The sequence below is a fragment of the Sinocyclocheilus anshuiensis genome, unplaced genomic scaffold (genome assembly GCF_001515605.1).
Source record: "Sinocyclocheilus anshuiensis isolate Anshui unplaced genomic scaffold, SAMN03320099.WGS_v1.1 scaffold719, whole genome shotgun sequence".
In the NCBI taxonomy this organism is placed as follows: domain Eukaryota; kingdom Metazoa; phylum Chordata; class Actinopteri; order Cypriniformes; family Cyprinidae; genus Sinocyclocheilus; species Sinocyclocheilus anshuiensis.
Window position 1 is genome coordinate 105281 of NW_015552643.1, and position 14757 is coordinate 120037.

Below are 14757 nucleotides of genomic sequence, written 5' to 3' on the forward strand. Positions count from 1 at the left end.
TGACCCGTTAAAAAATACTAACATTTGTTTCCCGGGGATTAATTTTACATGCGCAAAAAGCAGCAAACAACAGAACATGAGGATTCACATGGTCTTCATATACGCACCTGCAGCGCTTCTGCGAGCGGTAGCCTATAGAATTGTCACTACCGAAACAGTCACTACCGAAACATTTGGTGGAGTTTTGGTAATGACATCTTTGTTTTTTTTTTTTTGGGGGTTATCCCATAGAATTGTCACTACCGAAACCGTCACTACCGAAACATTTGGTGGAGTTTTGGTAATGACATCTTTGTTTTTTTTTTTTTGGGGGTTATCCCATAGAATTGTCACTACCGAAACCGTCACTACCGAAACATTTGGTGGAGTTTTGGTAATGACATCTTTGTTTTTTTTTTTTTGGGGGTTATCCCATAGAATTGTCACTACCGAAACCGTCACTACCGAAACATTTGGTGGAGTTTTGGTAATGACATCTTTGTTTTTTTTTTTGGGTGTTATCCCATAGAATTGTCACTACCGAAACCGTCACTACCGAAACATTTGGTGGAGTTTTGGTAATGACATCTTTGTGTTTTTTTTTGGGGTGTTATCCCATAGAATTGTCACTACTGAAACAGTCACTACCGAAACATTTGGTGGAGTTTTGGTAATGACATCTTTGTGTTTTTTTTTGGGGTGTTATCCCATAGAATTGTCACTACTGAAACAGTCACTACCGAAACATTTGGTGGAGTTTTGGTAATGACATCTTTGTGTTTTTTTTTGGGGTGTTATCCCATAGAATTGTCACTACCGAAACAGTCACTACTGAAACATGTCATCATTGTTTCGGTAGTGACAAAAGGGAACACCTAATGCTCATATTTGGGGGAAATAAACAAAATTTTAGTACAGTTATGCAATTTTTTTTTTGTATTTTAGTATGTTTTAGTAGTATTTTAGTATGCGAGTTAAAATTCTGTAATGCGATGTGGTTGCTACCAAAGCATTACTGTCACTACCGAAAATGTGAGAAAAAGTGTGTGTATGTATATAAAAAACTTTCTTGGCTAGAAAGATAATTAGGGCATATGTGGCAAAAAAAAATAAAATAAACATTTTATACATTGAAACTTAAAAAAAAAAAAAAATCAGCAATAATCAGAATTTCAGAATCAAAACATAATCAGATTAATCAACTATTCTGCAATCTTTCTGATTACTTTTTCACTGAGCCTGTCGCATTCTGGGATTGCATTTTAAAAGATGCATGCAATTCATCTTGCAACAGCTTATGCACGAAGAGCGTGGTTATCTTTAAAATGTTATCTAGGTAGGCAGCTCATTAGGTTTTGGAACGGAACAACAGTCTTTTTTTTACGGCAGTGATGAACTTACCACAGTAGGCCTGAAGGGCGGCTCCACCTGTCGTTTCTCTAGTGCGTTCCAGTCCGTGTCTCTGAAGAACGCATGCTGTCGTATATTTCCTTTCACACCCAGCCTTCGCTCTGGTTCCCGGACAAATAGCTAGAACCATTCAGAAAACCCAGTTATAACCGATTGAGACCCACAAATCAGAGTAAAGCATTCTTCTATTTAACATTAACTCTGACATACCTTTACAAGAATGTCCCGTGCATCTCTAGTTAACCAGCGTGGGTAGCACGGGTCATCTGTGCGAATCGACTGAAACAGCTCTTCCTCGTCATGGCCATGAAATGGGGACTGGCCAATCAACATCTCATAAAGAAGGACACCAAATGACCACCAGTCTACAGAAGTCCCATATTTCTGCCCAAGCAGAATCTGTGAAACATACAGTGTACATTTGTATTTATTATTTTGTGCAATCATTTTTTACATGTAAACAATTAAAAATAATAATATATATATTAACTACAGTAAATGTGGTAGCGATCCTCACCTCAGGAGCAATATAGTCTGGTGTTCCACAGAAGGTGCACGTTCTAGCTTCTCCAGAAATGTTCTCTTTACACATTCCAAAATCGGCGATCTTGATGTGACCATCGATGTCTAGCAAAATGTTATCCAGCTTAAGATCTCTGTGGAGGCATAATATGCATATAAATATATGGCAATATTGAAATATCTGTCTATCAACACACTTTTAGCATATTCATATTATCACTATATTTCATATTTTATGCAATATAGTTTCCACAGTAGTGTATACCTGTACACAATGCCTTTAGAATGTAGAAACTGCAGCCCACAAACTATCTCAGCTGCATAGAACCTATCGACAGAGAGCATAGAGGAGGTGTAAGAGAGTGAAACCCAGAGAAAAGAAGAGTAGGCAGAGTCTCAGCTTTTAAAATGTGTTTGTGGGGGCTGCATATGAGTCTCACGTGGACCGTGGGAGGTCAAATCTGTGGCAGGCCTGGATGTGGAACATTAAGTCGCCCCCATTTAAGTACTCCATCACAAAGAAAAGATTTTCCTTTAGAGACCAATACAAAAACAGATCAGTGCAGTCCGGCCAAACAAAACCGCATTTCTTCAGTACGCGAGAGTGACTCAGTGTGTGTCATGGGGTGGGAGGAATGTCCAGAATCTTATATTGTAGTATTTCAGGGCCATTACTTAAATTCATAGGCCTTGAACAAAAGTTTATAAATATAATACTATTTTTATTATTTATTCACTATATACAGTATTATTACAGTATTACTATATACAATTCTGTCATTAATTACTCGCCCTCATGTTGTTCCAAATCCGTAAGACCTTTGTTCACTTTCAGAACACAAATTAAGATATTTGAGACCCTGGACCACAAAACCAGTCATAAGGGTCAATTTTTCGAAATTGAGATTTTTACACCTGTCCAGATTAAGTTCTTAGCAATGCACATTACTAATCAAAAATTAAGTTTTGATATATTTACAGTAGGAAATTTACAAAATATCTTCATGGAACATGATCTTTACTTAATATCCTAATGATTTTTGGCATAAAAGAAAAATCAACAATTTTAACCCATACAATGTATTTTTGGCTATTGCTACAAATATACCCCAGCGACTTAAGACTGCTTTTGTGGTCCAGGGTCACATTTATGATGAAATCCGAGAGCTTTCTGACTCTGCATAGACAGAAATGCAACTGAAACATTATATGGCCCATAAAGGTAGTAAGGACATCATTAAAATAGTCCATGTGACATCAGTGGTTCAACCATAATGTTATGAACACTTGTTTAAAAGCAGAGGAATGCACACTCATGCGTCTTGCTACTCTTGTGAAAGCGTGTCGAAGACTGACACGAAAGAGAAGAAATCGTCGAATAAAGTCATTATTTTTGTTTTCTTTGTGCACAAAAAGTATTCTAGTAGCTTCATAACATTACGGTTGAACCACTGATGTCACATGGACTATTTTAATGATGTCCTTACTATCTTTCTGGGCCTTGAACATTTCAGTTGCGTTGCTGTCTATGGAGGGTCAGAAAACTGTCAGATTTCAGGGAAAATATCGTAATCTGTGTTCTGAAGATGAACAAAGGTCCTATGGGTTTCGAACGACATAAGGACATTTTCATTTTTGGGCGAACTAACCCTTTAATAGCCCTTTCTTATTGCAGACCCTTACAAGAAGTTCAACCTAATAAAAACATTTTTTTAACCATAACCATGTTTTAAAAACAAAACAAGTTACATATCAAATATATAGCAAAATCTCTACTGATTGACATTTTCCTATATGTCATACTGCCCATCCCTAAGTGTGTCGGAGTGTATTACCTTGGTCTGGAAGGTGCAGTAGAGGTGTGTGAGGAAGGGGTGTTCCCAGGCCAGAGACAGCACTCTCCTCTCCACCATAGTGCATTCAACATCATCATCCATCAGAACAACATCTTTCTTCAGGGCCTTTACTGCAAAAAACTGCCCTGTGCCTTTCAGCTCAGCCAGGAATACCTACAACACATATGCACATAAGCAAGATTTATAGAGATTTACATGAGTATGCATCCAGAATGATGTTCATAAATGTAGTTTAATAGGCTGTTGTCTTGTTCTGCCTAATTCAGTTATGCCATATATAACAGCTGTCCATGAAAACTACCAAAGCTAGTTCCTTAAATTATTAAAAACATCCAAATTCATATCCAAATTGGCCCGGTATGCTCAGGACATAGTCTTGCAAACAGTTACCATGTTTAGTTTCAATATGGCAAAATTTTGCCAAGATTCTGTTTAATTTCCTTATTTGGCATCCTCACAATGGTTATTCGTTGCAGATTTGTTATTTATATCGGCTTGACCCATGGAATCAAAGGATGTCTCGTTTCTAGGCCAGTCATTTCAAACATTGGTAGGCTATATACTGTAGTTTAAATGGAAATTCACTGCTGTGATGTGTTTGCTGTGAGTTGAATACACTATTCTTACCTTTCCAAAGCTTCCCTTGCCCAGCATCTTATGTAGAGTAAAATTATCTAGGTTGAATTTGTGATGCTCTTTGCGTGGGGTGGCGTACAGGGGTTCAGACTGTTCAAGACTTGGCCTGCGGCCCTCAGCCGGAGTGTCCCATGAAATACCTTGATGCTCTGTAGGGAGGAACCAAGAATTAATCCATTAAATCAATCAATCAGTCATCAGTCAATCCAAAACCTAGTAAGCTTCTTGGCATAGCTAAATTTTAGGCACCATAAGCATGCTTCAGATGCAAAGGCTGTTGCAAATGGAAGATAATAAATGATAAATTATGCTTCATAAGTCATTCAGGCTATATGATAAGACTGTATCTCACATATCTTTATCAGATAGGTCAATTGCAGAATGCTCAGTTATGGTGGATTATGTCAGAGAATGTTACAGAAATTTACATCCATTACTGTAAAATATTGACAGAAAATAGTTCCATTTAATTAAAATTAAAAGTTTTACCCATTGTTTTTGGGTGCTATATAATTTTTGTGCTTATGACATTGTTAGCTTAGCATCATGCGAATGTCAGGTTTCACTGCAATCTACTGTTATTTTAGCTTTGAAGCCAGTTCAGTGTCTACTTCCTTTCAATCGCTACCTAGTTCCTTATAAGCTCGTTTCTGGTAATTTCTAGAGTGGGCATGTTCCGGTAAACTGAAAGAATTTTGATAATGTTTAAACTCAAGAAATGTCCAACTCCCAATGCAGCGTACTTAATACTGAACTTTGTAGCTGACTGAGACAGACTTCCTGCCTCTCTTTCTAAAGTAATTTGATCTAATTAAATTAATCTTTAGTTAGTAGAAAGTTCGGCCTTCAAATCTATTCAGAATTGTGAATATGTTATTTTTGCATGTTATATTTACCTTTGCGTGGTAGAGGTGGTGCAGGCGTGAGGGGTGATGTTGGTAAGTGGCCTGAAGGCTCTCTAATGACCCCTGCCTGACTTACGCCCACTGGACCCTCTCGACCAGCAATCTCATTATCCCGAGAGCTGCGAGCCTGCTATGGAAAGAAACGCCCACATCCGATCAGATTATACAACCTGCACCACATGATAATCTAGGTCATTCATGTCATGTGTACTATGTTGAGTTAGACAAAAAACTTACTCTATAGCATTGCTAGCATGTGGTCCTATTGTACATAACTGACATTTTTGTTTTATTTTGTATTGCATTGAGCTCAGATAACATTTTCATTCAGTATGGCGAATGGGTGTAAACAGATAGACCAGAAATTGTTATTCTACTTGAACTGGTCTGTTTTTCCCAATATTTGTGTGGTATTTCTTTTGTATGTTTATTAGAACATGACATTGTTAGCTTAGCAACATGCTAATAACGAACCCCATTGGAATAAAATGTGCATGACAAGTCTTTTGCACTATTAGTGTACTGGTTGAGTGAATGGATTGTTAAAGGCGTCATTTGATGTTGCTAAAAAGAACATTATTTTGTGTATTTGGTGTAATGAAATGTGTTTATGCAGTTTAAGGTTCAAAAAACACATTCTTTTCCACATACTGTACATTATTGTTTCTCCTCTATGCCCCGCCTTTCTGAAACGCGTCGATTTTTACAAAGCTCATCGGTCTGAAAAGCGAGGTGTGCTGTGATTGGCCAGCTATTCAGTGTGTTGTGATTGGCCGAATACTTCAAGCGTGTGACGGAAATGTTACGCCCCTTACCATACTGTGATGCCCTGTCCGGCCGGAGCGACGAGACAAAAACATTAAAACCCATTATAAACGAGGCATTTGTTGCATCCAGTGGGGAAATAATTTACGGATTATAATGACTTATACTGTCTTTTTACGTGTTGCGCCGCATAAACATAAAACCATGTCTGCATTTGTGATCAGAGAAATGACTAGGGCTGTGATGGTGGCAGATTTTTACCACCGCAGTGGTAATGGACCAACTACCACCGGTGGCGCGGTGTTGATATAAATATCTGTAGGCCTATATACAATTAATATTAATTATATATATATATATTAGTGGTGTCAAAATTAGCCCGTTAACGCAGGCGATTAATTTGTTCAGTTTAAAGCGTTAAAAATATTTAACACGGGTGGGGCTAGGGTTGGCCACCCCACTCACAACTGCTGCTTCTGTCACTTTTTCTCTTGACGACAAGAAGTGCTTTTATTCAGTCGCGGAACGACTGAGAATGGGAGACGTTTCAGATGCGCGCTACTCTTCACTTCACTTCAAGCGAGTCAAGCGAGTTCTGTGCTCGCAGCGCGTGCTCTTCAATTGCACGCACAAAGGCGCCGGCGCGCTGTAGCCTGTATCCTTTCATATCAAAGCGCGAAATAAACTACGTGCATGCAATGTCGTGGTCAGTTAAGTCATGAAGTTACCAAAAAGGCGATTAAAGCTGCCTTAAACTGTGCATGCATGTAATATATTTTATATGAGTCACATTTAAGAACATGTTTCTGAAATGGTTTTCATATAAATTTTAGGAGTCGCGGCAGTAGAGGCGGCGCAACTATAATGACATGTGAATAATCCCGCCCACTGTAAAGCGATACTAAACTGCAGTGGAAATGCAAACCGAGCCGAACCGAGCCGTGCCGTACCGTACCGAGCTGAGTCGTACCACACAGTGGAAAAGCGCCATATCACACCCGATTTAACTCGTCAGCTCGTGTTTATTTTAGCACTTCCGTCAGTGAATATGCAGCCTGCAAAACACTAAAATAAATATCAAAGAAATAATACAGTTAAAGGGGTGGTTCACTGGGCTTTTTCTAGGCTTGATTGTGTTTATGGGGTACAGTCTAACATGTGTTAATGCTTCGTTTTTTAAAAAACGCATTATTTTTCACATAATTTACCTTTATTCCACACCTCTCTGTCCCTTCTCTGAGAAACGGGCTGATCATTTCCTCCTTTTATGAAGCCCCTCCCTCAGAAATAGGCGATGGGCTCTGATTGGTTAGCTAGCCCAATGTGTTGTGATTGGCTAAACCGCCTCTAGTGTACGTCTAATGGTCCCGCCCCTCACCTCAGCTGACATGTGCTCCGGTTGTATTGTAAACAACGGCTTTGTTAATATCGCTTATCAGTTTGAGCCCGATTCAGAAGCAGAGGATATTATTGAAGAGGATCATGCAGAACCTGTGCAAGCACGGCTTTTAATGGTAGGCCTATGTTTTTTGTTTGTTGTTGTCTCATACTTTTAGATACGCTGTTATTTGTAAATGCTACTGCTTATGTTAGCTTTTAATATACAGTTTTATCCTGATTAACGCTTTAATACAGTAAGGCAACTGCACGTGCGTCCATGTTTAACGCTTCTCATAGCTATGTGAAAATAAGTGTATAATTGGAACAGTTCATTGTTGGAGGTGAGCTGAATGAGAGAGAGAGAGAGAGAGAGAGAGAGAGATGCAGAGCGTGTGCAGACCAGGGGGAATCGAGCAACAGTATTAAGAACCGCTGCTTTAGAACATTGATTTTGAAACTTATGAATCCATTAGAATCGTTAGAAGACAGAATCGCGATTCATATATGAATAGATTTTTATGTGCTCCTCTAGTTTTCTCTTCCTCTTCTCTAAAGCGTGGCCTCGCCCCCTTTGCTGCCTTTTCCCGAGGGTGGGGTTTATCTGGGTTTGTGATGTCACGAACCCGGGAAGTAATTTGTTGTAGTCCCTACCAGCCGTTTTTGTAGGCATTAAACTGCCAGAATAAAAAAAAAAACGATATCTCCGTTTGCATTGAACTTTCAGCTTTGTAACTTTGCAGATATTGTTTATGCTCAAACAGCAACATTAGGCACTAACTAACGTTAAAAAAGTGAACTCGCAATGAACCACCCCTTTAAACAAGAAAGTAGCCTAAATAAGAAAGTTAAATACACCCTGTCTACCAGACGCGAGCGGCGCGGCACGACAAAATACTGTACAACTCATTATAATCAGTGATGCTACACTGGATGCGGCACGACACGACATGACAAATCCCAGACAGTAAACTGCCTCATCCTATTTATGAGGTACTGACACAGAGTTCAAATGCCATGTGTAGACACTAGACCGACTCAACCTGTTGCGACGCAGCGGTGTCGCGTCCGGTGTAGACACTGTTCACTGTTCACCACCAAGCAAGTGCCGCATTAACTCCTCATCTGCACGCGCTCTCATTGAAATAGGAATCGTTTTGCCACATTTCTTGTTAACATCTTTCATTTATCGGTCTTGTTTGTATTTGGCCAGTTTGGAGAAAGCCTCACCAAACCTGACCAGCCAGGCGTTTGCGATTACGGGAACTTGTACAAACGCGGATGGGTGACATGAATGGTGATGGCTCCAGATCGGCGATGTAGTATTTGGTTTCCCAACAAGGTCCATCGCCCAAAAGAAAATTAATTTGCTGAATGCATAAACTGGATTTTCCTGCGCTCAAACCTGCCAATCTAAAGGAAACTCAGTGTATGGCGTTTGAGGTCATTTGTGAATTACCATAGACTTATAGTCTAAATAAAATAATTTGCAACTATTACTGTTATTACACTTGTATACAAAACTTCGTATTATGCTTGTTATAGAGTGCGTGATGTCACGTGCACTACCGCCGGTGGCAAACGACCACCGCGGTGACGCGGTTGTCACGGTGACCGTCACAGCCCTAATGGCAGCAGCAGCAATACTACAGCGAGAATAAAAGTTACGCCTTCTTTCTTTGCGTGAACATTTGGGCGGTGTTATGCAATTCATGTTAGAACGAGCCGTTTTAGGTAGGCGTGGTTGACTCTTAACTTTTATAAAGGTTCAACTTTGGATTTGAGACTTTAGTCTTTGCAACTTTACAGATCTTCTTTATGCACCAAGAGCTTGTAACACTCCAAAGAGAAAGGAAAAATTGAAATCGCATCATATGACTCCTTTAAAGAAATAGTTCAACAAATAATTAAAATTCTGTCATTTGCTCACCCTCAAGTTGTTCCAAACCTATAGGAGATTCTTTCTGTTTTGTTGAAAAGAAAAGACGATATTTTGAAGAATGTGGGTAACCAAACAGTTAATGGTTCCCACTGACTTAATTTGTATGGAAAAATAAAATACTATGGAAGTCAATGGGGACCAGAAACTTGGTTTGGTTATCCACATTCTTCAAAATATCTTCTTCTGTATTTAGCAAAAGAAAGTTATACAGGTTTGGAACAACATGATGACAGTATTTTATTTTTTGGGTGAACTATCCCTTAAATAAAATGGCTACCCATGAAGCTTGTAACCTACTCCAGTACTCAAGGGGGCAACAGAGTTACTTTCAAATGTTTGTGCCATTAAACCGATGTGCTGTTAGGTAGGTAAGCCAACTTGAACCCTTTGTAAAAACTGCCTAAAGAAATATTTTGCTTTCACGCAAAATTCCCGAACATGTGGATTCCTATCGAAATGACTGGATTTCATCCACTAAAATTTGCCAAACAACAGTAAATGGCATGACATTTGCTACATGCTTGTGTCAGTCTGCGTAGCATCTGTGGTTCATAATATGTGTGAGTTCCAACCTGTTGAGTGCTCTCAATCATAGCCAGGGCCTCTGCCATTAGCTTCTGGTTGACGCCACAAAGGTTTGCTACTTTCCTCTGACATTTATGGTGAACGTTCATGCCACACTCTGCAGTAAGAGAAAATGTTCAAAACATTAAACTGAAATGTATGTCTAACATTTTGAAAAAAATAAAACTATATAAAACATGATTATAGAAAAACTACATTTGATTTGATAAAACAGGCCTTATGAATGTTTAGTGGTCATTCTACAAAACAGTGACATTTGCGTCCTTGATTAAAGTTCCTTATACAGTATATGTTTAAAAAAATATTTAAAAAATGAATAGCTCATGGTCAACTCATAGCTCAACTTTAATATTGTCACGAATCAGGCCTTTGTGACTCTCTCCGACGGCCTCCGGAGGGCACCCTCTCCTGAGTACTAATGTTCATGGACTACATTTCCCATACACCCCGTACCTGGGACTGATTACTGGCACAGGTGTTTCCCCTTAGCTTCCCTATTTAAGCAGCTCCCAGACTCTCAGTGTTTGCGAAGTCTTGTATTGCCCCGGCTACATTTCTGAGCATTTATCCCGTCTTGTCATCTCTTGTGTATTACCTCGGACTGTTCTTACTAGTGTGATTCTCTGCCGCCTGCCCTGACCCTCGCTCTGCTACTGTTTATTCTCCTGGATTATCCCTGCTGTTCGTGACGCTGTTGACTGATTACTGCCTGTTTTAACTCTGCCTTTGATTCTAATAAAAGCTGCAAATGGATCCGCACGCCTCTGACTCTCCGTTACAAATAGATATTATATATCTTATATAACTTGTATAACTTAGTAACTTTATTTTTATGTAACGCTTTGTCTTTATTCTCTTTATTTATTATTAAAAAGTTTGAATATCAACTCTGTTTCCATATTATCTTCACCCTTTTAACAATTTTAAAATTATTTAATTTAAAAAATACATATTTTCTGTGTGAACAAGCAAATGTTTTTCTTCCTTTTTATCACTTTTCTTGCATTTTATTGTTTGCTAAATATCAGATTAAAAAAATACAATTGGAAAAAAGACTCATGTCAGAGTCAAAAAACAGAGTCATGTCCTAACATATGTATATGTATGCATATATGTTTGTGTGTATGTGTTGTACCATCTAATTTTTTTTTAATAATTACATTATTTAAACACATTTTTAGATAGAATACTATAGATATTTACTTCAAAAATCACCTTTTCAAAATGGAAAAACACAGAATGATCCTTTCACAGAATGACCCTTAGACATTCATAGTTGGCATGTGGTTGTGTAATGAATCACCTTCACATTTAAGGCCCTGCCGAGCAAGACCCCACAACAAGGTTCCACAGTGCTCACAGAATGTTGGGCTCATGTAGTTATACACTTTAAACCTGTGAGGCATGTCAATCTTAAAACGTTCCTTATGGATCTGGAACACACGTATACACATAGATTTAGTCTGGAAAACATACTGTACACACACTGATACACCAGGTCAACAAGGAAAATGTCCAAAACGCCATTCGTTATTTTCAGTGTGACTCAGTAAAGTGTGGAAAGACTGTTTTGTGGCGTCTACCAATTACTGAAAGAGGAAGGAGTCTGCGACAAAAAGATGATTCATTTTCTTAAATATTTATAATTATGCGTTCATCTGCAGATTACTAAAGCTTTGCTGAATCTATAATGAGCTTAAAGTTGCACAAAATGTCTAAAGGTCTCTGACTTACTGTAAATTCAGGGCGCAAAAACCCTTTTGTGAGAAAAACAAAACAAAACACTGTGTGCTTGATGTGATTGAATTAAAGGGTGATGAAAAAGAACCTTGTATTTACCATGGTTTCTTTACTGTTTACTGCTGAGCCTGTGCATTTGGCGATGACTTTGTCGATACACTTTTTATGGATGGCAGCATTGCATTCTGGGAAAAAAGAGTGAAGTGTGTAGGTGGAGTCCTGACACTGATTCAGTGGAAACTTGTATAGGAACTGGAACAGCAATGAGGATGTGAAAAAAATGACTTACGCCGACACTGATATCCTTGTTTATTCAGGCCCCTGAAGTAGGAAAAGAAACCATTAAGAAAATATTAATGTTATGTATAATCTAATATACAGTGCTAATTTTCTTGCATATACATATACAAACATATATTTTTCACAATTATATGTCATACATATGGTGGCCCAGTAGTGCACAACACAACAAAATCTTCACAACACAAAGGAAACAAGCCGCAACAGAATGAAATTAGCACAACACAACGGAAACAAGCCGCAACACAACAAAATTAGCACAACACAATGGAAACAAGCTACAACACAACAAAAACAAGCCGCAACACAACAAAATTAGCATAACACAATGGAAACAAGCCGCAACGCAACAAAATTAGCGCAACACAACAAAATTAGCACAACACAACGGAAACAAGTCGCAACACAACAAAATGACCACAACACAACGGAAACAAGTTGCAACACAACAAAATTACCACAACACAATGGAAACAAGCCGCAACACAACAAAAACAAGCAGCAACACAACAAAATTAGCACAATACCACGGAAACAAGTCGCAACACAACAAAATTAGCACAACACAACGGCGACACAACGGAAACAAGCCACAACACAACGAAATTAGCACAACACAATGGAAACAAGCTGCAACACAACAAAAACAAGCCGCAACACAGCAAAATTGGCACAACACAAAAAATTGTCCTATGCATTGTGTTGTGGTGCTTTCGTTGTGTTGTGGAGATTTCTTTGCGTTGTGTTTTGCACTACTGGATCACCATACATGCATGTATTTCATGATATAAATTTGATGTTGAGTAAATTTTATTACATTTATTCTATTTGTCTTTTTTTGATTCATTCAATGATTGACTGATGTTTTAAAGAGGCCATAAGATTAAAGTTAAACTGTTCACAGTTTATCAGTGCACAGTATTTTAAAGAAACTTTTTTGTTTTCATAGTCTTTCATCAAAATGTTATAACTTGCTCTGTTGATAAGCAAGGCAAAATAATATTAATATTTTTATTGCATTAAGCAATATTTTTAACATGTTTTCATCCGATCAAATCAAAATAGATAGATTCATCCATAAAATTCCACCCCACATTATTTTACGAAGGCTGTTTACAATTTACAGAGGACTGTAAAGAAGTTATTTTTTAATAAGAGTTTTGTTTTAATATATTAATATTTGAGACAGTGCATAATACCAGACAAACTCCTTGCAGACTGAACAGAAAGTCGGCTGAGGGAAAAAGGTTGCGGTAAACTCGTGACATTTGACCACATGAACTTTGGCCTGTTTGATGGCTCCTCGTCTGTGATGCAGTGCGAACACCCCATCTTTTTCCCGTTCGGTTTCTCCATTTCCTTCACCATGACCCGCAGCGTCTAAGAACAAACAAGAACCCACATGAAAACACCAAAAATTATTTATGTCCCCTGATCCCAGTTTGAAAACTCCACCAAGCTCCATCAGCTCATGAAAACATGATAACATAATAATAGAAGTAATAATGCAAATATTAATCAGTGAGAGATTGTGTGTGGATCTGAATTAGAGAAATTCTCACCACTCCTCTCCAAAAAATACCGCGCTTCCATCAGTAAACGACCCTGTGGCTTCAGTTCCACCTATATTACACAAAAATAAATCTTATTAAATAATTGAAAATATATCTGAAACATTTATAACACATCCATTTTTATCGATTTATTTTAGTGCGGGGCAACGATTAATCGCGATTAATCACATCCAAAATAAAAGTTTTTGTTTATAATATATGTGCGTGTACTGTGTATATTTATTATGTATATATAAAGACACACATGCAGTATATATTTTGAAAATATTTATATATATATATATATATAATGTATTTATATATACATATACAGTGCCTTGCGAAAGTATTCATACCCCTTCATTTATTTCACGTTTTATGTTGAATGAATGATGCATTTATATAGCGCTTTATTGTGTATTGCTGCAGCCTTATGTTAAACTGCTTTAAATTACTTTTTTTTCCCACATCAATCTACACTCCATACAGCATAATGACAAAGCAAAAATAGAACTGTCGCAACTTTGTAAATTACTTAAAATAAAAAACTGAAATAAGTACATTTCATAAGTATTCATACCCTTAACCCATTACTTAGCTGAAGCACCTTAACAGCCTCAAGTCTTTTTGGGTATGATGCTCTATATAAATGCATCATTCATTCATTCATTCATTCATGATGCGACAAGCTTTGCACATCATCATTTGGCAATTATCTGCCATTCTTCACCTCACCTGTTCACCTCTCAAGCTCTGTCAGGTTGGATGGGGGCAGATGCACATTTTTAGGTTTCTCCAGAAATATTTGATTGGGTTCAATCCCAGGCTATGGCTGGGCCACTCAAAGACATTAACAGAGTTGTCTATAAGCCACTCTTGCTGTGTGCTTAGGGTCATTGTCCTGTTGGAAGGTGAACCTTCTGCCCAGTCTGAGGTTCTGAATGCTCTGGACTAGGTTTTCATTAAGGCTATCTCAATATTTTGGTGCATTGAGCTTTTCTTCTACTCTGACGAGTCCCTCGGTCCCTGCCGCTGAAAAACAGCCCCACAGCATGAGGCTGCTACCAGCACACTTTACTTTTGGGATGGTACTCTTCAGGTAATGAGCAGTGCTGGTTTCCTTCAAACATGATGCTTGGAATTGAGGTTCATCAGACCAGAGAATCTTGTTTCTCACAGTCTAAGGG

General features: G+C 38.2%; 1 protein-coding gene across 1 annotated transcript in view; it reads right to left on the reverse strand.

The window, feature by feature from the left end:
* Positions 1 to 14757, reverse strand: part of prkcq (protein kinase C, theta) — a 31519-nt gene that overhangs the window by 2247 nt on the left and 14515 nt on the right. The window contains exons 5-18 of the mRNA XM_016458496.1: positions 13580 to 13640; positions 13217 to 13397; positions 12007 to 12038; positions 11817 to 11902; positions 11281 to 11410; positions 9965 to 10074; positions 5300 to 5438; positions 4395 to 4552; positions 3747 to 3920; positions 2352 to 2443; positions 2177 to 2239; positions 1907 to 2045; positions 1600 to 1788; positions 1381 to 1509 (exon numbers count right to left, since the gene is read on the reverse strand). Coding sequence (XP_016313982.1) covers positions 1381 to 1509; positions 1600 to 1788; positions 1907 to 2045; positions 2177 to 2239; positions 2352 to 2443; positions 3747 to 3920; positions 4395 to 4552; positions 5300 to 5438; positions 9965 to 10074; positions 11281 to 11410; positions 11817 to 11902; positions 12007 to 12038; positions 13217 to 13397; positions 13580 to 13640 — 1683 coding nt within the window. The remainder of the gene's footprint in view (positions 1 to 1380; positions 1510 to 1599; positions 1789 to 1906; positions 2046 to 2176; positions 2240 to 2351; positions 2444 to 3746; positions 3921 to 4394; positions 4553 to 5299; positions 5439 to 9964; positions 10075 to 11280; positions 11411 to 11816; positions 11903 to 12006; positions 12039 to 13216; positions 13398 to 13579; positions 13641 to 14757) is intronic.